Genomic DNA, 27751 nt, shown 5'->3' with positions numbered 1-27751 from the left:
CACAAAAAGAAACAGTGGGTGGAAATATGGGATGCTGACTCACCATCTTCTGATTTCAGCAGATGGCCAAGAAAAATGCCAGCCTTAGAGAAGATTAATTAAGCCTAAAACAAGCACAGCTGGCACTTCAAACTCGCTGAACACACAAAGTCTGGTTATTTTACTGGGCTGATAACCTAGAGGCCTGGAAACTGGAGTTGTAAATTTTAAATTCCACAACAGAATTTATGAACACATCATTGGTTTATTGTTCCAAAATCAAATAAATCTAGAATAAAACGTTTTTAGCAGTAACGATGCCCGCAGGATTGTCGTGCAAGCACAATGCATCTCACCAAGATGTTATGTTGTAAGGGAAGCTGTCTGGATTCAGTGAGCCTGGATCCACTTTGTTTGGAGCTTGAGGAGATTTCGTATGTCACCAAAGTGTCTGTCAATTTCTGATTATGTACAGTGGAGAGCACTCTGATTGGCTGCATCACAGCCTGGTCTGGAGACTCCAATGCACAGGATCACGAGAGACTACAAAGGGTTGTTAATTCATCCAATTCCATCACAACACAACTCTCCCCACCACAGCAGTGCCTCAAAAAGATAGCATCCTTCTTAAGGACGCTCACCATCCGAGGCATGCCCTCTTCTTGTTGCTACCATCAGAGAGGGGGTACAGGAGCCTGAAGACCCACAGTCAATGATTTAGCAACAGCTTATTCTCCTCCGCCATTGCATTTCTGAACAGACCATCAACCCGTGAATACTACCTGCATTTTTTTTCACTATTCATTTAGTTTGTAATACAGTCATTTTAATGACCTTGCACTGTATTCTTGCTGCGAAACAACTAATTTCATTTGTTTCATGTCAGGGATATCAGGGGTAAGTTTTTCCACACAGAGAGTGGTGGGTGTGTGGTATTCACTGCCAGTGAAGGTGGTAGAGATGGATACAATAGAGTCTTTTAAGACACTCTTAGATAGGTACATAGAGCTTAGAAAAGCAGAGGGCTACAGGTAGGGAAATTCTAGACAGCTTCTAGAGTAGGTTACATGGTCGACACAACGTTGTGGGCCGAAGTGCCTGTAATATGCTGTAGATTTCTATGTTTCTATGTTTCACATTGTATAAGACAGTGACAATAAAGCCGATTCTGATAAAGACATCACAAAATGATCTGGCGGTTAATTGCATCATCCATTCGTTCATTAGGAGCTGTGTCATATGATGTGGGCGATCATGTTCTTTCCATGACCATGATTGTTCTAAGCAACTTTTTCCACAGAAGTGGCTTGCCAATTGCCTTCTTCTGTACAGTGTCCTCACAACACAGGTGACCCCAGCCATTATCAGTACTCTTCAGATTGTCTGCCTGGCGTCAGTGGTCGCATAACCAGGACTTGTGATATGCACCAGCTGCTCCCATGGCTTCACATGACTCAGATCGGGGAGCCAAGCAGGTGCTACACCCTGCCCAAGGGTGACCTGCAGGCTAGAGGAGGGAAGGAGCGCCTTCCACTCCTTTAGTAGAGGCGCATCTACACTCCGCCACCTCAAAACTGGTATAGGACTGCCAGACAAAACGGGTTAGCTTCACCCATGTATCAAATTCAAAGACGATAAAGCTACACACATCCCAGTCAATCCTGCTAACTTCATAGCATCAGAATACATCTAGAAAGCAGAAAGAAGCCATTCAGTCTGTGTGTCTATGCCAGTGGAAAAGGGCTGCCCAACCTCATCCCGCTTTCCAGCTGTGATCAGCCGACACAGGTATTCATCCCGTGGAAGTGGACTAACACGCTGAACCGGACATCGTCAAATATTTAACCCTAATCAATGGTGAACTGATTGGTCAAACAAATTGATTATATGTCTAAATTGATTGGTAAGTTGCCAGAATTCTCACCATTAGAGATGATGGAGCACTGGATATTGAACCCCCAAAATGTGCCTTACTTGGTAGATGTGAGTATTGGTTTTGAAATTATTTACACAAACTGTGCGTGAAACATCTTCAGGAACATTTTAGATTATCTCAAAACCCCACCAAGCTATATAAAAACAAACAACACCCTTAATTCCCAAGAAAGAAGTGACGTCCACATTATTTTTCTATAGGGAATATTTATTGTTGTTTTGAGTCTGACAACAGTAATCAAAGCACTCCAAGCGTCCTTTATTCCTGTGAAATATTCTGAGTAGTGAGAAACAGAAAACATGCTGTCCCTGAAGTGAACAGACTAACACAGCAAGGTATTTTGGAATCTTAACTGGATATATAGAACATAGAACAGTACAGCACAGTACAGGCCCTTCGGCCCACAATGTTGTGCCGACCCTTAAACCCTGCCTCCCATATAACCCCCCCCACCTTAAATTCCTCCATATACCTGTCTAGTAGTCTCTTAAATTTCACTAGTGTATCTGCCTCCACCACTGACTCAGGCAGTGCATTCCACGCACCAACCACTCTCTGAATAAAAAACCTTCCTCTAATATCCTCCTTGAACTTCCCACCCCTTACCTTAAAGCCATGTCTTCTTGTATTGAGCAGTGGTGCCCTGGGGAAGAGGCGCTGGCTATCCACTCTATCTATTCCTCTTATTATCTTGTACACCTCTATCATGTCTCCTCTCATCCTCCTTCTCTCCAGAGAGTAAAGCCCTAGCTCCCTTAATCTCTGATCATAATGCATACTCTCTAAACCAAGCAGCATCCTGGTAAATCTCCTCTGTACCCTTTCCAATGCTTCCACATCCTTCCTATAGTGAGGTGACCAGAACTGGACACAGTACTCCAAGTGTGGCCTAACCAGAGTTTTATAGAGCTGCATCATTACCCCGCGACTCTCAAACTCTAACCCTCGACTTATGAAAGCTAACACTCCATAAGCTTTTTTTAACTACTCTATCTACCTGTGAGGCAAATTTCAAGGATCTGTGGACATGTACCCCCCACCCCATCCCTCTGCTCCTCCACACTACCAAGTATCCTGCCATTTACTTTGTACTCTGCCTTGGAGTTTGTCCTTCCAAAGTATATATGTCTCAGTTCAACTCATTTTGGAAAATACATTTGATACTAAATTTATTTTTCATTCATTCACTGAATGCTGGCAATGCTAACATTTAGTTCAGAAGTAATTAAGTTTGGAAAATGTGAAGGACGTTATGAGTCAACCACACTTCAAAGTCTATTTTAAACATTAGCTTTATTTGTCACATAAACAACAAAACATCCAGTTCATTCTCAAGTTCAAGTTTAATTATCATTCAACCATACACAAATATCCTGAATACAGCCAAACGAAACCGCCTTACTTCGGGGCTAAGGTGCAAAACGCAGCACCAACAATCACACACAGCACAAGAAACACAAAGCACATGTAAGATAGCAAGCACGCAAGATATCACAAAAATAGTCACACAAAAAATTATAGTCCAAGTTCCCTGTGTCCATGAATGTTGCAGCAGTCTGCAACAGCTTGTCTTCTGCCAAGCGAACACCGGGGGGTGGGGAGGGGGGGCAGCACTGACTCCATTTACAATGTCACGCCATAATCGCCTCTGGTGGAGACTCCAACACCCTTCTCCCAGGCAGCTGTATACAGGAGACACCGCAGCTTGAGTTCTAGTCCCTGCTATACCACACAGACTCGCTGCTGTCCGCCAATAAATCAGTGAATCGGACTTGCAGCATTCCACATTAACGATGTCCAAAAGGGGTCTTGCAATCACAAGAAAAGCAACCAAGACGATCACTCGTTGTTAGACTGCCCATTGGCTTTGCGCACCAACTCGTCTGATGCTTCTGACGTAGGCAGCAGCACGATCCGCACTAAGTCCAGTTCCTCCTGTTTCTCTGCCAATGAGCAACTCACTGACGGGGTAGACCTGAAGTATTTGAAGTTCTTACTGTCTAGCAGAGTCTTGCAATAGTAAGAAATACGTTTTACAAGGGACAACAACACCCTTTGGCTGACCCTGTAAAAGCCGCTGTGATCGAACGTGTCGCCATCTTACCGGAAGTTTAAGAAACATACAGTGAAATGCGACATTTGCGTCAATGACCAACATAGTTCGCAAGTGTCGCCATGCTTCTGGCGTCAAAAGAGCATGCCCACAACTTACTAACCCATACAATTTGGAATGCAGGAGGAAACAGGGACACCTGGAAGAAACCCATGCAGTCAAGAGAAGAACGTACAGACAGCGGTGGGAATTGAACACCAATTGTTACTGGGCTGCTATATACCATGGATTTATACCACATTAAAAGACACATGATCTAAGATTAAGATTTAGTTTTGTAACGAGACAGTTTTAAACTTTTAAACATGCTGCCTTTTGAATATTTAAATAGTCCCACTTGCCCATTTGAGCGGACATAAAAATTGCCATAATTCTCAATGAAGAAGAGTGGAGATTTTACCAGGCTGACAATTACCCTTAAGCAAAATCAGATTAACTGGCTCTTCATCTGATTTACTGCATGCAGAACTTGGGCAAATTAATCGTGATATTTGCCTGGATAACATGACTGCACTTCCAAAATGATTTATTTGAAATGAAGAACTTTAGGAAACATAATTAAGTGTAACCGAAATGCAAGGTCATATTCTCTCATTGGCATAAAGCCATTAACAAGAATATTGACAGGTGAACAAATCAGGACTGACAGCACGTTATCAGGTACGTAGTTCAAAGGCAATTTGCAGATAAATTGTATTGTGCAACTTTAAAGCATGTGGCGTATTAAATCAGACCACAATCCGAAATGGTGCTGTTCATTCATTAAACAATGCACAGCATAATAGCCACAAGAGTTACTGGAATGAGAAAGGTGGCACAAACAACATTATGTCATGCAAGTTTAAAGTGAAAACTGAAAAGGCTAGAATTTCACAGATCTTCATGTAAAGATAGAATGACAAGCAATGGAATAGAAATATATTCACAGATCCTGAACAAAATTCTGTGGAAAATTGACAACTTGAAGCAAGGCATTGTCAGATAACTTTCTGAGTAATCTACCACCTGTCAGGAAATAGAAGATTTATCTTTCAGTGAGACTTTCATACTTCCTAGCATTTCTTCTGCAGTGTAAAATTCCTCCCAGAGTAACATTAAAAATAGTGCAATGTGCAGAATGCATCTGCAATGTGAACTTTCAACCTCAAGTCCGAAAAACAGTTCTGTTTTCTAACAAAGTTTTAGAAACACCATTGCTCCTGAAATAATGCCTCTCCAACTGCCAACATTCAAATAACATTCTCTGTCTCCCCTGAAATCTGTGAGCTCTTAGGATTTTAAATGTAACTTCACTTCTGTGCCTTGATTGCTTAGCCAAGTGAAAAAGGGTGGGGGGGGGGGGGGGGGGAGGTGTGGGAAGATCAAGATCACAACCATGTTCACCTTCTAAACCCAGGATCAGTCTGCTGGTGTTGATCTCTACCACATCAGGGAGGTCACCCATACTAAGAGAAGGTGGCATTTTCTAACCTGTTCTGCTCTCATGGGCAAACACGAGGAATTCTGCAGATGCTAGAAATGCAAGCAACACACATCAAAGTTGCTGGTGAATGCAGCAGGCCAGGCAGCAACTTTGATATGTGCTGCTCCCATGGGCAACTGCTTGTGCAAAAGGATTTTCCCAAAGTGCAAACATACTGAATTCATGTTCTCAAAGAGACTTTCCTGGAGGATTTTCCATGACCATAAGACATAGGAGCAGGATTGGGCCACTCGTGTCTGCTCTGCCATTACATCATGACTGATTTATTTTCACTCTCAACCCCATTCTCCTGTTTTCTCCCCATAACCTTTGAGGCCCATGCTAATCAAGAACATATCAACCTTCACTTTAAATATACTCAACAACTTGGCTTCCACAGTTGTCTGTGGCAATGAATTCCATAGATTCACCAGATTCAGGCTAAAGAAATCCCTCCTCATCCAAGTACAGTCAGACCTAGATAATATTTACACGTGTTGATAAGTAAAAATAACAATTGCATCACAAAGGTGGCAGACAATGACAATCTCCAAGAAAGCTTAACTACCTACAACACACATAAAATGCTGAAGGAAGTCAGCAGGCCATGTAGCATCTACGTTTTGGGTCTCGGCCCGAAACGTTGACTGTACTCTTTTCCATAGATGCTGCCTGGCCTGATGAGTTCCTCCAGCATTTTGTGTGTGTCGCTTAGATTTCCAGAATCTGCAGATTTTCTCTTGTTTGTGATTTAACTACCTACACTTGATTTTTAAGTCACTCCCACTGGCAGTCACCAATGTCCACCTACTGGCTGGACCAGCAACAAAATACTTTATCTACAAGAGGAAGTCAAGGGCTAGGTACCCGGCAGTGAGCGATGCATCTCAAAGTCATGAATTTTGTCCACAAATCAGGAGTATGATGAATTGCTCTTTACAAGTCTGAAAATGTGCACGGCCAGTGATACTCAAAAGGCTGATACCATCAAGGAGAAAGCAATTCACTTGAATAGTGTCATCAAAAATATTCATTCCCTCTACAAATTCACCAAGACCACTTCACCATCACCAACCAAGCTCATGACCTTCACTACTAAGGAGGACAAGGACTGCAGATACATGCAATCACTACCACTGGCACGTTCACTGAAGTTGCACATTATTCTATCTTGGAATAACATCACCATTCCTTAATTCCTCCTACCCCTCTCCCCACCTCCTCCCCAACACAGCATCTTCAACAGAAGGATTGCAGCAGGTCAAGATGGCAGTTCATCATAATCTTCTCAAAGGCAATTAAGGATGGAGAATAAATTCTGGCCTTGCCAGATCTTGATAACTGTACAAATGAAAATTTTATGTATATTTGGCCAAAGAATGATTTAATTTTTCTCAGCACATGAACAGCAAAGTATATTAGAATAATTAAGGGTTATGACCTTCTGTGGGGAAATACCTGAAAAATTCTTCAATAGGAAGGACCTCCTGACCTCTGAATATACCAACCGTGTGATCATGCGAAGATGATCTTTCATTTCAACAGCAGTGCTCTCTATCCACAGATGCTCTCTTTAAAACAGTTTGTCTTCAATAGTACTGAGGAGGTGGGTCTCAAAGCATTCCTTCTAAATCATGCAAGCGAGCATCATGAGCCTACTTGCATGACTCCTCATTTCCAACTACACCGAGTACCAGAACACCATCCGATTATTGACACCTTTTTCATTAGCAATGCATTCTTGTTCTGTGTACTGAGAGACAGCAGGGAGAGATACTGCTTCACAGCTCCAGGGACCTGAAGTTGCTTCTGAGCTCTCATTCTGTCAGATGTTTGCAAATTCTCCTTGTCCCTCTGTTGTTTCCCCTGGTTACTCTAGCATCCAATGAGTCCCAGGACGTGATGGTTAGTAGGTAAAGTGACTGCTATAAATTATTCCTCGGGTAGTTCAGAGTCAGATTCATTTATCACAAGTACATTGAAGCAGGACAGGTCTCCAGGCTTCCATCCTCCAGTCTTTGGCCATCACAGTCCGACTTCTGGATTTCCAATCAAACTTTGGACTTTGATCTTCTGGATCAACTCCCACAGCAGACGATGACACACCCCGAAATCCAGGTCTCAAACTCCTGGCTCACCAGCTTACCGGCCCTCATACTCCCTGCTTGCACCTTCAGGTGTAGAGGATCACTGCTAACTGCAACTAGGTGGATGTGCTAAGGATCAAGGTGTAGTTGACTGAAATGGAATAGATTTTAGGAAAATACAACTGATGGAATTGCTCTGTGAGCTGGCACACACTCAACAGGACAAATACTATGTCATTCTGTCATAGGGAAGCTATATACTCAATGTAGCTCTCATTTCTCAGACCAATGAAGTAAAAAAATTACTGTATGTAGACTTTGTGCCTTACACAACCGCTGATTACGTTTACTGTAGTTTTATATCCCAGAAAAAAACAGCAGTGAAAACAATCTCACAATAAAAAGAAATTTTCCAAACAACCTAAACATACGTTCAAAGTTGCTCTACTCCAAAATCAACCAAGTTTCAAATGTGCAGGGAGGAGAAGATGGCAGTGCGATGCACGTGCGCAGCTCTCCGGTGAAAATGATATCGTTTCTGTTAAATAGGGGCCGTGGACAATTCTGATTTGATGGAGACAGACATGAAAGCACAGAGGAACACCTGGAGAAATTTCTGAAACGCCGGTTCGCTGCCGTTACTGGGTGATCAAGCATCTTCCGGAGGGAAGGCCCCAAAATCCCCGGCTCTGCCTGCTGCTGGCGACCGAGGCTGAGGTCGAATCGTTCAGATAGAGATGGTGCTCAGTACTCTGTGTCGGAGGGCTGATCAGAGGCTCGAAGGTTTCAGACGACTCAGAGTCAGACTGTGGTCGGGCATGACAGGGAGAGTTTTCTTCCTTCTCCCGTCTGCGTGAGGTGTGGGACATTTGAGAGACTTTGAACTTTTTTACTGTGCATGGCCTGTTCTTCATCAAGTTATGGTATTGTTGCACTGTTGTAACTATATGTTATAATTATGTGGTTTTTGTTAGTTTTTCAGTCTTGGTCTATCCTGTGTTTTTGTGATATCACACCGGAGGAATATTGTATCATTTCTTAATGCATGCATTACTAAGTGACAATAAGAGAGGACTGCGTGCCCTCATAATCTAATCTAATCTAATTTTTCTTTGTAGTTTTATGAAATAATTTCCAAGTCCCTGCCTTTCTGTAAAACTTATGTAATAAAGGGTTTAAAAAGTGATCCAGAATGTCGAGGGTTGGGCACTGATTGATTTGGAGACCAGAGTACCAATGTGGTTCTCTGAGATGAATGGCATCCAAACAGTTTACTTATGCTTGACAGATCACACGATAGAAAGTGGAGATTTTGAAATCTATGGTTCTTGGCATCAACTTTGTGCAAACTCCTTGTGTTCCTTTGGCCAAATCTCTGTAGAATGAAGTCTTAAGAAATCAAAATCTGTCAGCTCACTTTGCCATTGGACTACATAGAAACATAGAAAATAGGTACAGGAGTAGGCCATTCGGCCCTTCGAACCTCCACCGCCATTCAGTATGATCATGGCTGATCATCCAACTCAGAACCCTGTACCAGCCTTCCCTCCATACCCCCCGATCCCTTTAGCCACAAGGGCCATATCTAACTCCCTCTTAAATATTTTTTTTTAAAAAAAACATAGACATAGAATAGTACAGCACAGTACAGGCCCTTCGGCCCACAATGTTGTGCCAACCCTCAAACCCTGCCTCCCATATAAGCCCCCACCTTAGATTCCTCCATATACCTGTCTAGTAGTCTCTTAAACTTCACTAGTGTATCTGCCTCCACCACTGACTCAGTTAGTGCATTCCACGCACCAACCATTCTCTGAGTAAAAAACCTTCCTCTAATATCCCCCTTGAACTTCCCGCCTCTTACCTTAAAGCCATGTCCTCTTGTATTGAGCAGTGGTGCCGAGGAAGAGGCGCTAGCTATCCACTCTATCTATTCCTCTTATTATCTTGTACACCTCTATCATGTCTCCTCTCATCCTCCTTCTCTCCAAAGAGTAAAGCCCTAGCTCCAATGAACTGGCCTCAACTGTTTCCTGTGGCAGAGAATTCCACAGATTCACCACTCTCTGTGTGAAGAAGTTTTTCCTAATCTCGGTCCTAAAAGGCTTCACTTTTATCCTCAAACTGTGACCCCTCGTTCTGGACTTCCCCAACATCGGGAACAATCTTCCTGCATCTAGCCTGTCCAATCCCTTTAGGATTTTATACTTTTCAATAAGATCCCCCTTCAATCATCTAAATTCCAACGAGTATAAGCCTAGTCAATCCAGTCTTTCCTCATATGAAAGTCCTGCCATCCCAGGAATCAATCTGGTGAACCTTCTTTGTACTCCCTCTATGGTAAGGATGTCTTTCCTCAGATTAGGGGACCAAAACTGCACACAATACTCCAGGTGTGGTCTCACCAAGGCCTTGTACAACTGCAGTAGTACCTCCCTGCTCCTGTACTCCTATCCTCTTGCTATGAATGCCAGCATACCATTTGCCTTTTTCACCACCTGCTGTACCTGCATGCCCACTTTCAATGACTGGTGTATAATGACACCCAGGTCTCGTTGCACCTCCCCTTTTCCTAATCGGTCACCATTCAAATAATAATCTGTTTTCCTGTTTTTGCCACCAAAGTGGATAACCTCACATTTATCCACATTAAATTGCATCTGCCATGAATTTGCCCACTCACCTAACCTATCCAAGTCACCCTGCATCCTCTTAGCATCCTCCTCACAGCTAACACTGCCGCCCAGCTTCGTGTCATCCGCAAACTTGGAGATGCTGCATTTAATTCCCTCATCTAAGTCATTAATATATATTGTAAACAACTGGGGTCCCAGCACTGAGCCTTGCGGTACCCCACTAGTCACTGCCTGCCATTCTGAAAAGGTCCCGTTTATTCCCACTCTTTGCTTCCTGTCTGCCAACCAATTCTCTATCCACATCAATACCTTACCCCCAATACCGTGTGCTTTAAGTTTGCACACTAATCTCCTGTGTGGGACCTTGTCAAATGCCTTTTGAAAATCCAAATATACCACATCCACTGGTTCTCCCCTATCCACTCTACTAGTTACATCCTCAAAAAATTCTATGAGATTCGTCAGACATGATTTTCCTTTCACAAATCCATGCTGACTTTGTCCGATGATTTCACCGCTTTCCAAATGTGCTGTTATCACATCTTTGATAACTGACTCTAGCATTTTCCCCACCATCGATGTCAGGCTAACCGGTCTATAATTCCCCAGTTTCTCTCTCCCTCCTTTTTTAAAAAGTGGGGTTACATTAGCCACCCTCCAATCCTCAGGAACTAGTCCAGAATCTAAAGAGTTTTGAAAAATTATCACTAATGCATCCACTATTTCTTGGACTACTTCCTTAAGCACTCTGGGATGCAGACCATCTGGCCCTAGGGATTTATCTGCCTTTACTCCCTTCAATTTACCTAACACCACTTCCCTACTAACATGTATTTCCCTCAGTTCCTCCATCTCACTGGACCCTCTGTCCCCTACTATTTCCGCAAGATTATTTATGTCCTCCTTAGTGAAGACAGAACCAAAGTAGTTATTCAACTGGTCTGCCGTGTCCTTGCTCCCCATAATTAATTCACCTGTTTTTGTCTGTAGGGGACCTACATTTGTCTTAACCAATCTTTTTCTTTTCACATATCTATAAAAGCTCTTACAGTCAGTTTTTATGTTCCCTGCCAGTTTTCTCTCATAATCTTTTTTCCCTTTCCTAATTAAGCTCTACATGAACTCTTGCAGAGGTTCCCTTTGCTGATAAACCACCTATCAAATCAAATAGTGCAAATATCGAGAATGAAGGCCAAATTAAGGCAAGAGTTGGAAAAAAGTGGATGGTAAATTACTCTTTAATAACTTTCACTTTAGTGTTGTGTCTTTAATCAGCATTTTTTCAATATTTTAGATTTTCCTTTAAAAAGCAAATCATGCTAGAGCATCACCTCCAATTCCTTGCACCATACATATGCCAGCAAAGGCAGTGTAAAGTTAAAGTTAAACTGTCAGCACTGTGCCACTGGAGCCTCAGCCAAGTCTAGGTGCCCTAGTGTTGGAATGGCCTGTAGAATTGTCTCTATTTTTCTAGAAATCTCTTGGTTTCAGTGGCAAGTGTCACATTACTTGAATCTGTTGGAACTTCAATGGAATTTACTGTTATCAGTGGTCTGGTACGAGAAGGCCAAACCACCTTTGTTCACCCGCATTTCTTGCTCTTTTTCTTTATCCTCTCTCTACCGCCAATCTTTGCTCTTGTACCACAATAAAATGGCCATAAGCAGCAATTTTTATTCCTCATTCTTGACTTGGATCCCAAGAGCAGCAGGATCCAACAGTAGGGGGTCAGATTTGCCAATATCTTACTGCCTGTTGCTTCTGTCCTCTTCAAAGACCTGAAGCCTACTACCATGATCCAAACATCTCTACTGAGATATGAATCGAAAAGTAGTATAATCTAGCCCAGTGCTTTTAATTATTCCAATTTTATGACCTTTATACATCTCTGAATGTCAGAAACAATACACCATATTGCTCTAGACTGTCCTGAACTTTGCAATTATCCCTCATAATATACCCACAGGTGAATTTAACTATTCTGGCCTGCTGGCCCCAGTGTCCTTTCAGCATTACTGTTGTGACCACTGCTATTTCTGAATGTTTCTCAGGAACAAAAATCTCCAACATTTCATATCCTTTCTTGCAACACTGCACAGGTGAAGGAGTGCTAACCAGAAGTTCTCTACTGAACAGCGAGCCATCCACAAAAACCCTCATTATTTAGAACCATCAGAGCTTTTACGGTGGCTTCAGGGGTCAGTGACAGTGCAGACAACAGACTGGAGTCAGCCGTGCTTTAAGTGGGCAACATAGACTCTCCACATCTGGAGCAGCTAAATCTAGGCAGGAGGACATCACTACTAGATCTGAGGAGACTGGGATTGTTCGAACTGACCTATTAATCAAGCTATCAAGGTTGAACCCCTTGACAAAATAGATCTAATGTTATTTTTGCAGTAATTAAACCACTACTAAAATATGCACACTCAACACTGCAAAGATCTTTACTGTAAACATGTGCTTGTTTATGACTGGACGGTCTGGCTAAATTGATTACTAACATAGTATGACCAGCTCATTCCAGCAGTAGCTATAGAAATGCTGGTAGTAAAAATACGTTAAGCAATGTACACAAAATGTTGGAGGAACTCAGCAGGTCAGGCAACATTTATGGAGGGAAATTAATAATTGAAGTTTCAAGTTGAGACCCTTCATCTGATCCCTCTAGACCTGGCAGGTGATAGACACTTCATCTGATCCCTCTAGACCTGGCAGGTGATAGACCCTTCATCTGGTTCCTCCAGACCTGGCAGGCCAGGTAGCATCTATGGAGGAAAATTAATAATCAAAGTTTCAAGCTGAGGGGTATAGGCACATGGGAGATGGGAGAGAGGAGAGTGGGAACAGCCAGAAGCCAGGGGATGATAGGTGGAAGTGACAAAGGGCTGAAAGATGTTGGAATGTGATAAGAGGAAGGTAGAGCATGGAATTGGAGAGGAGGAGTGGGGGTAGGTAGGGAAGGCAGATGGGAATAGTGGGAATAAAGCATGGTGGGGTGTATGGGGTTTGACCCGGCAGATAAACCTCCTAAAAATTTAGAGAGCACTCTCAACTCAGGATTCAGTTAGCACATTAAAGATCAGAAACATTTTTTCTTAATGTACATGCAGAGTCTGCATGAATGCCCGCAGAAAAATGAATCTCAGGGTAGTATAAGATAACATGTACATACTTTGATAATAAATTTAATTTGAAACTTTAAAAAAATTGTTGGTAGCCATTCATTTATTAGTACATTAAGAAAAAAATAAAGTTTCTCTGGAAAGGATTTAATATCTACCTGGTACCATTCTGGGTTTGCAGGTCATTAAAGTTTTTTCATTTTAAGGACGTAATTATGCAAAGTTTATAAATAATGCTATATACCGCTAATTTGACGTTTCTTGGATGATCAAGCTTTTGGATTTTTCCGCAAACTGCTCATGACAAAGGAAGACAAAAAGACCTTTGGGAACTTTTGTGAAAAGAGTAAATGAGCAATTGTGCACATCCCCAACAATTCATATTGAAAGACTAGTATCACAAATACTGAGATGTATAAATTAAAGTATATGAAGATATGAAAGAAAGAGAATTACGAGGAAAGTAGACATAAGAAAGAGGGGGAAATCAAAGCATTTTTACTTTTTTAAACTGATCTGACAAAACTGGGATTTCATGTATGAAATAGGTACCTGTAATTGTCAGACCTACCGAAATTACTTGGCAGGAAATAACATGATTAAAAAAGTCCTTGGACTTTAAGAAACAGGACTAGACTCTGTTGCCAAGTGTTTTTAACCAATTGCACCATGGTAAGACACACAATGTGATGCCTCACAGCATTAGTTTGTAAATAAACCACAAGTAAATAAATGTTGAAATATTCCTGTAACCAAAGCAAACGCGACTAATACCTGTATCCGAATTCCAATTCTGGATTCACATTCGAGTTAATACAATCTGAACCCCAATAATTATTAAAAATGTTTAGTTTGTGTACACTTGACATTTTTGAAATAATAAACCACTTTGGTGAACATAGATTCCTAATTTCCATACATATTTCCTTGCAATAGATTTAGTAATCTACAAAATCAAAGACACTATAGAGTATTTTAACAAATAATCTAGCCAGGTAAGTAAAATACATTCAGATTTAATTGGGATCCAACCTGTGTAATAGCGTTCAAAATCCGAAGGGCAATTAGCTTCATATAATGTGCTGATGCATATTTAATGAACGTAAACTAAACACAAGAAAAGTTATTTTAAAAGGCTTTGCATCATTGATCAACAGCAATCAACCCCAGTACTGAAACCTTTGCACTGTACTGACATATTGAAACACGATTAACGCAGAGACATATTTCAAAGTGCTGAGAGCCTTTTAAGTCATTCAATGATTGTTCAGCTCCTACTTCAGAGGGATAAACTGCCTACCCCGGCGAAGAAGGACCTGTCTCTTCCTTTGTACTGGTCGCGACACCATCGGCGGACTCATCGTTTAAGTAGTATCCTGTTAAAACTACGTTCTGAGAAGTAGGCAGGAGAGCCATCCCATGCGAGGCATAATTTCCACTACTTATTGTTCAACAGGGCACAGCGTAAAGCGGAGAAGAATAAAAAAAAAGTCCTTGCCTGGCAACGTGAGTTATTTCCATATTGAAACCCCACCCCTACCATTCAGGCACAGGGGGTGGAGCAAATGTTGGAAAATAAAGCGTTCGGTTCTCTCAAGTAGGAACCTTGATATTAAGGACACCGAACTTGGAGTTTGCGACCCAAGTCCCCTCACCTGATACTTTCCATGTTTTATGAGTTAGGGTTGGGGAGGGAGCCAGTATTAAAATACGATGTCTAATCGGTGTGCACTATTCTAAAGCAATATATGTATAATCAATAGTAAATGTATTCACTTTTTTTGTGTGTGTTTCGATCAATGTTTTGTGCTGCGGCTGAGGAAACTCGCCGGCATGTACAATGCGCTGTTACTGACCGGGACGACCCAGCACCTGACCCTTTTAAAGTGTAGGCCTCCCGCACGCAGAGTCCGAGGTCCACTCGGTGACAGACGGCGCTCCACTCTGCAGTAAACCCGTACATTCACCTATCCCTCAGACAGGTGAAGCACATTACCACGAATCCACACCCTGATCCCAGGTGCAAACCTCAAAGGACCCATTGATCCGATAGGGGATTACAGGTCAATGAAATAAGGCAAATATTATCTCTCTCCAATGTTTTTTTTTAATTGTGTTATTTAACTTTGTCTTTTGTTTTCATTATTTGTGCTTTTACAATTTTATACATAATACTATGACATCCAAAAACTGTTTTGAGAGCTACAAAGCTCCACTGCAACTGTCTTCTGTTGGTTACTGGGGACAGGGCCTCTGTAGTATGGCACCTGCGGCCTAGTCATTACATAGACACTGCCGGCCATCGCAGGGGTCCAACAGAGAATTGAAATAGGCCGCCTGTATTCAGCACAGGTGTGGGTCTCGATCCTTGACAGCACACAACTCCAACATGATTGTATCTGCTGTCCTCTCAAATTGTACTGTACATTTCACAAAGTAAAATAGCTGGGAATGGAATAGCTTGACAGTATCATAAAACACCAGGCCAGAAACAACGATTTTTTTTACATTATCCAAATCTTATGCAAATACTTAGCTCTACATAGCATTTGTTCTTGCTGCCACTCTCCCAAATTATGCACAAAGTTTAAGCATGAACTAGCCTCCATCAAACTAGTGCAGAAGATATTCTACAAAGTTGCACTATATTCTATCGGCATCCACTATCCTAGTAAAGTCTTTAACTGAACAAACTTATATAACCCTTCAGCCTATTCTAGAAATCTTGCTCTAGGTACTGGCATCATTTCATAGCTGCACACATTCCTCTCAAAGTACGTCTACCTGAACTTAACACTACCGGGCTTAGACATGTGGCCAGATTTGTCTAATACTTTTGAAAAGATAATTAATTTATGTATTCCTAAAGCAATGAATTACTTGGTACAATGCCAACTGTTTTATTTGAGAATATGTTTGTGTATATGTATGTATACACACACACACACACACACACACACACACACACACAACCATGCATGATGTATATCATCCTAAACTAATTTCTTTAAATTTATTTGTTCTGTACTCTCATCTTCTCGTTCTATATGTGGCAAGAAGTTTACATTCCTGTCCATTATTACATTTTAATATTCATTTTATCAAGTGCTCTACAGTACTATTCAACATTTTTCAGGTTTTATTGATTTATATGTACACCATTTCTTGTCCGTGTACATAATCTCCTATTTCGTCTGTCTTAAATTCATTCCCCGTTTTGTATGTGATTGGTGTAAATGCTCAGCTTTCTTCATTGTATACACTGAGTAGCTGGCTGGGCTTAAAGTAATTAAAAATAATGATCAAATTCCCAATGCTTGGTTGCAGGTTTTCCAGCGATAACTGGAAGAAGAAATCAATGTCATGTCATCAGGTTGGAGGCTACCTAGGCTACATGAGGCATTGCTCTTCCAAAGTGAGATTGGCCACATCATGGAGGGAGATGACCAACATGTCAGAATGGGAATGGCAACTGGAATTAAAATGGTTGTCCACTGAGAAATCCTACTTTTTGTGGACGGATCGAAGGTGTTTGGCGAAGCAGCCCCCCAGTCGATGTCGGGTCTCACCAATGTAGAGGAGGATGCAGTGGGAACACCAAATACAGCAGACAATCTCGGGAGCACCGACATAGACTGGGGGATTGTTTTGTCGAGAGCTTGACGAAAATGTGAATAAGAAGTTGGAGAGACTGACCAGAGAAGACAATGGCTAATATCTTAGTGTTACTTGGTGTAACTAATACCTTAGTTAAAAAATTCTTAGTAATATTTACTTATTTATTATTATTGTATTTGCATGGATTGTCTTTTGCATATTGATTTGATATCAGTCTTTATGCGCAGTTTTTCATTGATTCTATTGTACTTTTGTTCTACTGTGAGTTCCTGCAAGAAAATGAATCTCGGTAGTATTTGGTGACATATGTGTTTTTCAATAATAAATTTACTTTGAACTTTATGCATGGAAATCTTTGTGCAGGGCAAGGATTACAATTAGATTAATATTATAAGAGAAATCTTGAAAGAGGGATGGGATGAAGCAGTGAACTATGAACCAACATACTTTTGGGATCAGCAAAATATAAGTTTTTGCAGTATTGATCTACAGAAAGATGCGTCCAGGTGGTTTTTAAGGCATTACAAACTTGATCACAAGGTCAAGGTCATGGAAATGCATGTTCAATTGTTCTGGTCAATCTCAACACAGTATTCTCAATGTACAGCCTGTCTGTTCTTTACACTTTACATTCAATGATTGGGCCTTAAGACACTGGGTGGATCCTCCAGCTCTAACCTTCTACTCTAAGTTTTCATTTAGTATGGTTCCAGCTGCTTAAAGTAAAAACAAGCTGAATCACCATGTAAAGAATTTTTCAAGACTTGTCACAAGATATAACATGCACTACTCTTAGCTGAGCAGCAACCCTGCAATTTTACCAAAGGGAGCAATGCAACTGCACCCATTTCAGGATGCCACTCAGCAAAATAAAACATTGACATAACTCAAAAGTTAAGGCAGACTTTCCCAACACTGTGTTCCATCTGCCATCCCTTTGCCTGTTCTCCCAAAATGCCCAAGCCTTTCTGCAGACTCCTTGCTTCCTCAAAGCAAGCAGATGCACCACCTATCTCTGTACCATCCACAAACTTGGCAACAAAGCCATTTATTACATCATCCATATCATAAACAATAACCCTAAAAGTAGCAGACCCAACACCAACCCCTGAGGAACACCACGAGGCACCAGTATCAACCAGAAAAGGCCTTCTATTTCCATCCCTTGCCACCTGCCAATCAGCCAATGTTCTAATCTATGCTAGTACCTTTCCTGTAATACCATGGGCTCCTATTTTGTTAAGCAACCTCATACGTGACACCTTGTGAAAGGTGTTCTGAAAATCCAAGAAAACAGCATCCACTGACTTTCCTTTGTCTATACTCCCTGTTAGTTCTTCAAAAAATTCCAACAGATTTGTCAGACAAGATCTCCCTTTAAGGAAACCATGCTGCTTTTGGCCTATTCTGTCATGTGCATCCAAGTACCCAGAAACCTCACCTTTAATATTGGACTCTGAAATCTTACCAACCTTTGAAATGAGGTGAACTGGCCTATAATTTCCTGTGATTTTCCTCCTTCCCTTCTTAAATATTAGAATTATATTTACAAGTTTCCAGTCCTCTGCAACTATTCCTGACTAATGATTTTTGAAAGATCACTAACAACACCTCCATGATCCAGTCCTGAGTGTCCAAGGGGGACTGGTGGAGCTGCTGATTAGTACTCTGTGATACTGCTGGAAGGGCGATGGAAATAATACATGATGATTAAACTGTATTTCTGCTTTCTAAAGGTCCAGTGGAAAAACTCCTCCAGGACATAGACATTACAATTTTCTAGGATTCTATCCAATACAGCAAGATGCAAGGTTATGAATAGACTGTGTGGTGGGTAGTTTGTTCAGCTGGTTTCATACCACACAACTAAGCACAAATGAGAGCATCCTGACTGGCTGCATCACTGCCTGGTATGGGAACTGTACTTCCCTCAATCACAGGTCTCTGCAGAGAGTGGTACATCTGTAGATGTGAACTTCCTGGTCAGGTCACTCGTCTGAGTGCTACTGGTACTATGTAACCCAGTACTACCTGTCCGGTGGTCAGTGACTAAATGGGCTCCCCCACCAGGCTTGCCTGGTGAGGGTGGCTAGACACCCTGCAGGATGGAAAACAAGACCTGTCAAAGGGCAGATGAACCCTCTCGTAGGGTCAATGGCCATCTAGCAAACACGTGCTGTGAAGTGCGGAAAGGACATCCCTTGCATCGAAGCTTGGTCTGGCCATTCACTGCAACAGAACTGCCCCCAGCCGTCTTGGACCCCACCATGCCGCTGGATCCGGGAGGGGATGTCCAGAGGGTGGGTCTGGACCTGTGCAACCGCCGTGGAATGGGACATGGAATTGAAATGTGTGGCCACTGGGAGATCCTGCTTTCTCTGGCGGTGTTCAGCGAAACGGTCTCCAGCCTGCGCCGGGTCTCGCCAATATATAGAAGGCCACAACGGGAGCACCGGCCGCAGTATATCACCCCAGCCAACTCACAGGTGAAGTGTCGCCTCACCTGGAAGGACTGTCTGGGGCCCTGAATAGTGGTAAGGGAGGAAATGTAAGAGCATGTGTAGCACTTGTTCCGCTTACACGGATAAGTGCCGGGAGGGAGATCAGTGGGGAGGGATGGGGGGGAGGAATAGAGAAGGGAGTCGCGTAGGGAGCGATCCCTGCAGAAAGCAGAAAGGGGGGGGGAGGGAAAGATGTGCTTGGTGGTGGGATCCATTTGGAGGTGGGGGAAGTTACAGAGGATTATATGTTGGACCCAGAGGCTGGTGGGGTGATAGGTGAGGACAAGGGGAACCCTATCCCTAGTGGGGTGGCAGGAGGATGGGGTGACAGCAGATGTGCGTGAAATAGGAGAGATGTGTTTGAGAGCAGAGTTGATCGTGGGGGAAGAGAAGCCCCTTTCTTTAAAAAAGGAAGACATCTTCGTCCTGGAATGAAAAACCTCATCCTGAGAGCAGATGCGGCGGAGACAGAGGAATTGCAAGAAGGGGATGGCATTTTTGCAAGAGATAGGGTGGAAAGAGGAATAGTCCAGGTAGCTGTGAGAGTCCGTAGGCTTATAGTAGATCTTTGTACATTTGACTCCAAAACTATCATAGAAGTTTCACATTATTACTTTTATGGTTTCTTAGAAAGGTAATAAATCAGCATGAGAATAATCCTATTTAGAATACATTAATAGATAAACAACTGAGCTTAAATACTTAATTAATACATATGTTTGACAATGTTATTTGCTTCTGTCTATTTTCATCAAAAAGTCAATGTACTCCTTTCAAGGCCTTTATCAACATTTACAGAAAAAGTTTTACACTTTTGAGAAAGGTTTCACATGACAAAAAAGTCTGCTTAGATTGTAGTGAAAAGTATTTAACCAAGATCAAAATACAAGCTGGAGATGTGAAATGGAACCAAAAAAAAATTGCAGATATTTGGCAGATGAGGCAGCATCTATGAAGAGAGAAATGTTCACATTTCAAACAATTGAATCTTGATAATAAATCATGAAACCCTAACCATTTCTGCACATTAAATACAGCAATTTATATAAACACAAAAGATTCTGCAGATGCTGGAAATCCGCTGATTTCCTCCAGCATTCTGTAGGATGTCACTCAGCAATTTATACAGATCTTAGCAATTGCTGTCTTTCTGACTGCCTTCCAAGGCGGAAATCTCAAATCCAAAATTCTAATACTGCATCTCTATTATGACCAAAGAACAGAGAAAGCAACTTTATCTTGTACTGTTGTCAAACACAGTAACCTTGAACTCCACTCTTGCACTCAACACATTTGAATTGAACCACTGCCAATTTTCCAAATGTTAGCTTAACTGGAGTCATTTCCTTCACTCATTTGGCTAAATATGAAATTTGTTGCACAAGGCTCTACTGGCCTGTGAACACTCTCTACCAGCTGCACCTCCCTCCCACTGTAAAATATATATTTTTTAAATAAGATAAATAGAAAACTCCAGCAATACTTGGCAGCTGCTTCTTCATCTTTTCAAGTCGGAAAATAATAGTGGACCTCTGATACAAGGTACTTCCACTGACCCTTGTCAGTATTTTTTGTAAATCCATGCAACATAGAAAACATCCTATCCAGGTGCATCACAGCTTAGAATGGCCCAATACTGCAGAAATTACAAAGAATTGTCGTCATGCCTCAGAATAGATGGACGTCTATTTAGAACAGAGGAATTCCTTTAGCCAGTGGGTAGTAAACCTCCGGAATTCGTTGCCATAGACTGCTGTGGAGGCCAAATCTTTGGGTATATTTAAGGCAGAGGTTGATAAGATTCTTGAAAAGTCAGGGCAGGAAATGTTACGGGGAGAAGTTAGGAGAATGGGGTTGAAAGGGAAATGGATCAGCCATGATGAAATGGCAGGGCAGATTCGATGGGCCAAATGGCCTAATTCTGCTCCTATCTCTTATGGCTCATTCTATCCTGAAAAGAAGATTTCCCTCCATGGACTCTGTCTATATTTGTTGCTGACTCGAGAGAACAGCCAGCATAACTAAGACCTCTCCCCACCCTAGACAGTCTCTCTTGTCCCTAACTTCCATCAGTGGGGAGTAAAGTGTGAAAACAGGACACCAGGCTCAAGGACAGCTTCTATCCTGCTGGTATTAGACCTCTTGTATGATAAAGATGAACTCGTCTTCACAATCTACCTCACTATATGGCCCTTGTTCCTTAATTTTTTGCACTATAACTGTAACACTTTATTCTGCATTTTGTCAAAGTTGCTGGTGAACACAGCAGGCCAGGCAGCATCTCTAGGAAGTGGTGCAGTCGACGTTTCAGGCCGAGACCCTTCGTCAGGACTAACTGAAGGAAGAGTGAGTAAGTGATTTGAAAGTTGGAGGGGGAGGGGGAGATCCAAAATGATAGGAGAAGACAGGAGGGGGAGGGATGGAGCCAAGAGCTGGACAGGTGATAGGCAAAAGGGGATACGAGAGGATCATGGGACAGGAGGTCCGGGAAGAAAGACGGGGGGTAGGGACCCAGAGGATGGGCAAGGGGTATATTCAGAGGGAGAAAAAGGAGAGTAAGAGAAAGTGTGTATAAAAATAAGTAACAGATGGGGTACGAGGGGGAGGTGGGGCCTAGCGGAAGTTAGAGAAGTCGATGTTCATGCCATCAGGTTGGAGGCTACCCAGACGGAATATAAGGTGTTGTTCCTCCAACCTGAGTGTGGCTTCATCTTTACAGTAGAGGAGGCCGTGGATAGACATGTCAGAATGGGAATGGGATGTGGAATTAAAATGTGTGGCCACTGGGAGATCCTGCTTTCTCTGGCGTACAGAGCGTAGGTGTTCAGCAAAGTGGTCTCCCAGTCTGCGTCAGGTCTCGCCAATATATAAAAGGCCACATCGGGAGCACCGGACGCAGTATATCACCCCAGCCGACTCACAGGTGAAGTGTCGCCTCACCTGGAAGGACTGTTTGGGGCCCTGAATGGTGGTAAGGGAGGAAGTGTAAGGGCATGTGTAGCACTTGTTCCACTTACACGGATAAGTGCCAGGAGGGAGATCAGTGGGGAGGGATGGGGGGGATGAATGGACAAGGGAGTCGCGTAGGGAGCGATCCCTGTGGAAAGCTGGGGGGGGGGGGAGGAAAAGATGTGCTTAGTGGTGGGATCCCGTTGGAGGTGGCGGAAGTTACGGAGAATAATATGTTTAACCCAGAGGCTGGTGGGGTGGTAGGTGAGGACCAGGGGAACCCTATTCCTAGTGGGATGGCAGGAGGATGGAGTGAAAGCAGATGTACGTGAAATGGGGGAGATGCGTTTAAGAGCAGAGTTGATAGTGGAGGAAGGGAAGCCTCTTTCCTTAAAAAAGGAGGACATCTCCCTCGTCCTACACCTACGCTCTGTCCGCCAGAGAAAGCAGGATCTCCCAGTGGCCACACATTTTAACTCCACATCCCATTCCCATTCTGACATGTCTATCCACGGCCTCCTCTACTGTAAAGATGAAGCCACACTCAGGTTGGAGGAACAACACCTTATATTCCGTCTGGGTAGCCTCCAACCTGATGGCATGAACATCGACTTCTCTAACTTCCGCTAAGGTCCCACCTCCCCCTCGTACCCCATTTGTTACTTATTTTTATACACACATTCTTTCTCTCACGCTCCTTTTTCTCCCTCTGTCCCTCTGAATATACCCCTTGCCCATCCTCTAGGTCCCCCCCCCTTGTCTTTCTTCCCGGACCTCCTGTCCCATGATCCTCTCGTATCCCCTTTTGCCAATCACCTGTCCAGCTCTTGGCTCCATCCCTCCCCCTCCTGTCTTCTCCTATCATTTTGGATCTCCCCCTCCCCCTCCAACTTTCAAATCTCTTACTCACTCTTCCTTCAGTTAGTCCTGACGAAGGGTCTCGGCCTGAAACGTCGACTGTACCTCCTCCTAGAGATGCTGCCTGGCCTGCTGCGTTCACCAGCAACTTTGATGTGTGTTGCTTGAATTTCCAGCATCTGCAGAATTCCTGATATTCTGCATTTTGTAATTGTTTTTCTCTTTGAACTACCTTGTACTCATGTTTTGAAATTATCTGCATTTTTTGGCATGCAAAACAAAGCTTTTCACTTTATATTTGATATGACAGTAAGAAACTGATTGCAAAACTTTGTCATAGGACACTTGTGGTTAGGATGCTGATCTAGCAATGCCCTACAGCAAAAACTAAGACAGTGTCCCAACAGATCCACAGCAAATTTTCCTTGAGTTTCAAGGTCGAATTCCCTTAACAGCAGCCAACAGTGGGCAGAGGCTCAGCAGCAATTTATTATAAACACACAGAATGAATCAGGTTACTGCAAGCGCTTGAAGAATGGGAGAGACATTGCAGGAGAGGGCTAAAAGCAAAGTATAGAATCTAGAGTAGTGGTTCCCAATGGCATAAAAAGGGTTGGGAATCCCTAATCTGGAGATTCATCAGGACAAATGTACTGAATAACACAATACTGTAACTGCTGTGCATTGTGCTCCCTCTTGGAAATTTGCTTCTATTGGCAATAGAATCAAATTTTCGAGGTTTAGTACAAGTGAAGGCATTATTATTTAACTTGCTAATTGACACAAACTGTGGAAGAATTCTAGCTGAAGAAATACATAGAACAAATTAGACCATAACAGCAGAGGCCTTTCTGCCCATGATGTTGTGCCAATCTTTTAACCTACTCTTAAGATCAAATCTAACCCTCCCTTCCCCCTACATAGCTCTCCATTTTTCAATCATCTACGTGGCTATATAAGAGTTTCTTAAATGTCCCTAATGTATCTGTCTCTACCACCACCCCCACCAGGGCAGTCCATGCACCCACCACTCTGGCATCAACAAGAAAATGGAAAAAGAGGCTTTTTAAATACAAGGGGTGATTGATAAGTTTGTGGCCTACGGTAGAAGGAGATGAGTTATTTAACTTCAAACTTTCTGCATTATCACTCAAAGAGTTGAATTGCACGTGCATGTAACGAGAGTGTCTTGGACCTCCAGGTGGTCCATAGCAGGGACAATTGATAAGTTCGTGGCCTTGGGTAGAAGGAGATGAGCTATACCACTCTCGTTACATGCACGTGCAGTTCAACTCTTTGAGTAAAAATGCAGAAAGTTTGAAGTTAATAACTCATCTCCTTCTACCTTAGACCACGAACTTATCAACCATCCCTGCTGTGGACCACTTTCTGGAGGTCCAAGACGCTGACTTCTACAAAGAAGGGATCCATATGCTCCACAACCGCTGGACTAAGTGTGTGAGTGTAGGAAAAACAAACGTGCTACTTCTACCTTAGGCCATGAACTTATCAATCACCCCTCGTAATTAGGGAAATTATGTACCGATTGAACAATAAATATTAGAGAAACTATTCCATCTTTGAAAAATTAAGTAGTTTCTCAATTTTGCTTTAGTAATTGATTACTACATTTTCTTTCTGATTGGTCTATTGATCCCTATTTTCCCTTTCCCAACAATATTAGATAGCACGATTATATTTGGACATTCATTGTCCTCCTCTTCTAAAAAGTTTGTCCATCAATCTGCTTTGAAAAAGAACAACTACGCATTGAAATGTTCTTGTGATTCACATTATGCCTGTTGTATGTGGATCCTATGTTAATAACTGCACAAATACACAGGGGCAGCTCTGGAAAACCGTTACGTAGCTCTCTGCAGTGCAGCTGTGTGTGGAACACTATTTGGAAAAATAGAGTGCAAAAAGTCAAACAATGGTAAAATTCTAGGCCTAATTTTTATCTTGGCTTCATTAACCGTTACAGTAAACATGACAAAAATGCAATAAGTAGTGAGTGTCTGGTATTATCTCAACATGACTATTCAATTTGAATGCGTACACCACATACTTTAACTGGATGTGCATGCACATTAATGTGCAAGTCCATTACAACTCATCGAAATGAGCCAAAACAGACCATTTTGTAAGGCAATGCAACAAAACCTTCATCTGATGTTCTGGGGATTGTACAAGCTTATATTCCAAGCCAGCTCCGTGGAGGGAATGAAATGAAAGAAGATAATGCACAATGCTTCAACCCAAAGTAATAAGATTATTAAAGTACAAGCAGAACCGGTGACCAGTGATCAGGATTCAATTCCCATCGCTGTCTGTATGGAGTTTGTACGTTCTCTCCATGGGTTTCCTCTGGGTGCTCTGGCTCCCTCCCACATTCCAAAGACATACAGGTTAGGGTTAGTAAGTTGTGGGCATTCTATGTTGACACCAAAAGTAGAGTGGCACTTGAAGCCTAACCCACATCCACAGACTCTGCTGGTCGTTGACGCAAACAACGTATTTCACTGTATGTTTCAATGCATCAATATACCTGTGACAAATAATGTCAATCGATCTTTAATCAATGACGTAAGGATACTACAGAAAAAAATCTTTTTGCAAAGGCTTTAGAGGATAACTAACTGATTGTTAAGGAAAGAGAATAAAATCCAAATGGGAGCATGAAATGGAGTTCATGCTGCCCTGTGTTCAATGCTTTCTAAACAGGGTTACGTTTGATTGGAAGAATATCCCTTAATTTGCAATAGCAATGAAGCTCTGTGGTATCAATTGCAGATTTTAATCCACAGAATAATTCAGTGATAAAAAAGTTTTCAGAGTAAATAATGAGTGTCCCCTTTACCAACTGCAGTAATACTCCTTTCTAACAAGTCCTTTATCATATTCAGGATTGGACTGAATAGACCCAAGTAATATCCATGTTGCACTTTTGCCAGGTAATTATTTCCAACAATAGAGAATCGAACCACTTTCCCTTAATAACTAATACTGCACTACACCTTAACAAGTTCAGTTTATTGAAAATTGTGGATTTTTCCACATAAACATATTGATCATGTGGGGTAGGTAATACATGTTGTTTCTCCCGGTTGCTTCACCACAATTGGTAATAGATTGATCACGCTGGTTCATCTCCACTAGAATTCTAAATTGTTCTGATCTAACTATTACTCCTTCGATTTCTCCTATAAATATAAAGTACATTGGTTTTGCATTAGGCTTGATAAAAAAAATATGGGCAATATGACTGGGTCTCAACTCCTCATTACCCAATCTTTTAAAAATTTGGCCATCTAGCTGTCTTTCCTGTCAAGAACTCGCTGATGTTTCTTTCACTAAATCACTTGGCTTTAGACAAGGATATATGTTTGCTTGTTTGTTTTCCTTCCCTTATCTGAAAATTAAAACAATGGCTTCCATTACATCTACAATCACGTTCTACTCCACTCTCACTCACATACGATAAATTCTTCACTCTCACTCTACGACCACAAAGTTCAGCCATATTTATTGATGTTGCAATTTCACATGCAACATCAAATTTAGTCAATGACAGCTTCCTCAACAAGACAGTCCACTTGATGAGAGTCTCAACCAGTTTGTTTCCCAGTACTAAGTCTGCAATTTCACAATTGAATTATCAATCATCTGAAAATGTCTACAATCTAAAAAGTTAATTCTGATATTTTCTTTAAACTACAGATAATGCCTAAGCCATGTATTTCCAGTAAATTCTTTTTGTTTTAAATTAAGACTATTGGCATCTGCAGTTTTTTTTTTGAATTTTCATATTTAAAAATCACTGCATTGCCTTCCAACATATCTTCAGATTATTGCGGTGGCACAGCAGTCCCTTTGAATTGTCCATTCTCAAGGACTGTGAATGCTCTGAAAATGTTAAGTCCCCGTTCCATCAGCTACAGTCTGTCTGGGACACAAAATAATCTGCAGATACTGGGGACATCTCACCCTGATCTACTTTTTAATATCAGAATCAGATTTAATATCACTGACATATATTGGGAAATTCATTAACTTTGTGGCAGCAGTACAATGCAATACATGAAAATTTAGAAAAAACTGAATTACAGTAAATATATATACAGGTTTCCCCCGCCATCCGAAGGTACAGCGTTCCTATGAAACGGTTCGTAAGCTGAAATGTCGTAAAGTGAAGAAGCAATTACCAATTATTTATACGGGAAAATTTTGTGAGTGTTTGCAGACCCAAAAATAACCTACCAAATCATACCAAATAACACATAAAACCTAAAATAACAGTAACATACAGTAAAAGCAGGAATGATATGATAAATACACAGCCTATATAAAATAGAAATACTTTTCCACAATCATTGCCGGCACTGTTCTCTGTAGCGAAAATCTCACACAAGCGCTCTCGGCAGAAAATCTCATGCAAGCGCTGTTGGCAAAAGCACTCTTTCCAGTAACCTTTAAGCTATGAAGCT

General features: G+C 41.9%; 1 protein-coding gene across 3 annotated transcripts in view; it reads right to left on the bottom strand.

Annotated features, from left to right (window-relative positions):
- The window catches only part of arhgap18 (Rho GTPase activating protein 18), a 134120-nt gene that overhangs the window by 66211 nt on the left and 40158 nt on the right, over positions 1–27751 (bottom strand). For 2 of the 3 annotated variants that reach the window (XR_011885032.1, XM_072251543.1), the window contains exon 1: positions 14639–14789. The exons of the other annotated variant lie outside the window; for it this stretch is intronic. Coding sequence is in view for 1 of the 2 variants with exons in the window: in XM_072251543.1 (XP_072107644.1) it covers positions 14639–14754 (116 nt within the window). In the remaining variant the exon portion in view is untranslated. Of the gene's footprint in view, positions 1–14638; positions 14790–27751 lie in introns of those variants that run through there. 3 annotated transcript variants of the gene reach the window in all.

Source organism: Mobula birostris, chromosome 2, assembly GCF_030028105.1.
Source record: "Mobula birostris isolate sMobBir1 chromosome 2, sMobBir1.hap1, whole genome shotgun sequence".
NCBI classification, from domain to species: domain Eukaryota; kingdom Metazoa; phylum Chordata; class Chondrichthyes; order Myliobatiformes; family Myliobatidae; genus Mobula; species Mobula birostris.
Note: the sequence above shows the minus strand (reverse complement) of the source record. Positions and strands in the feature narration are given on the sequence as shown.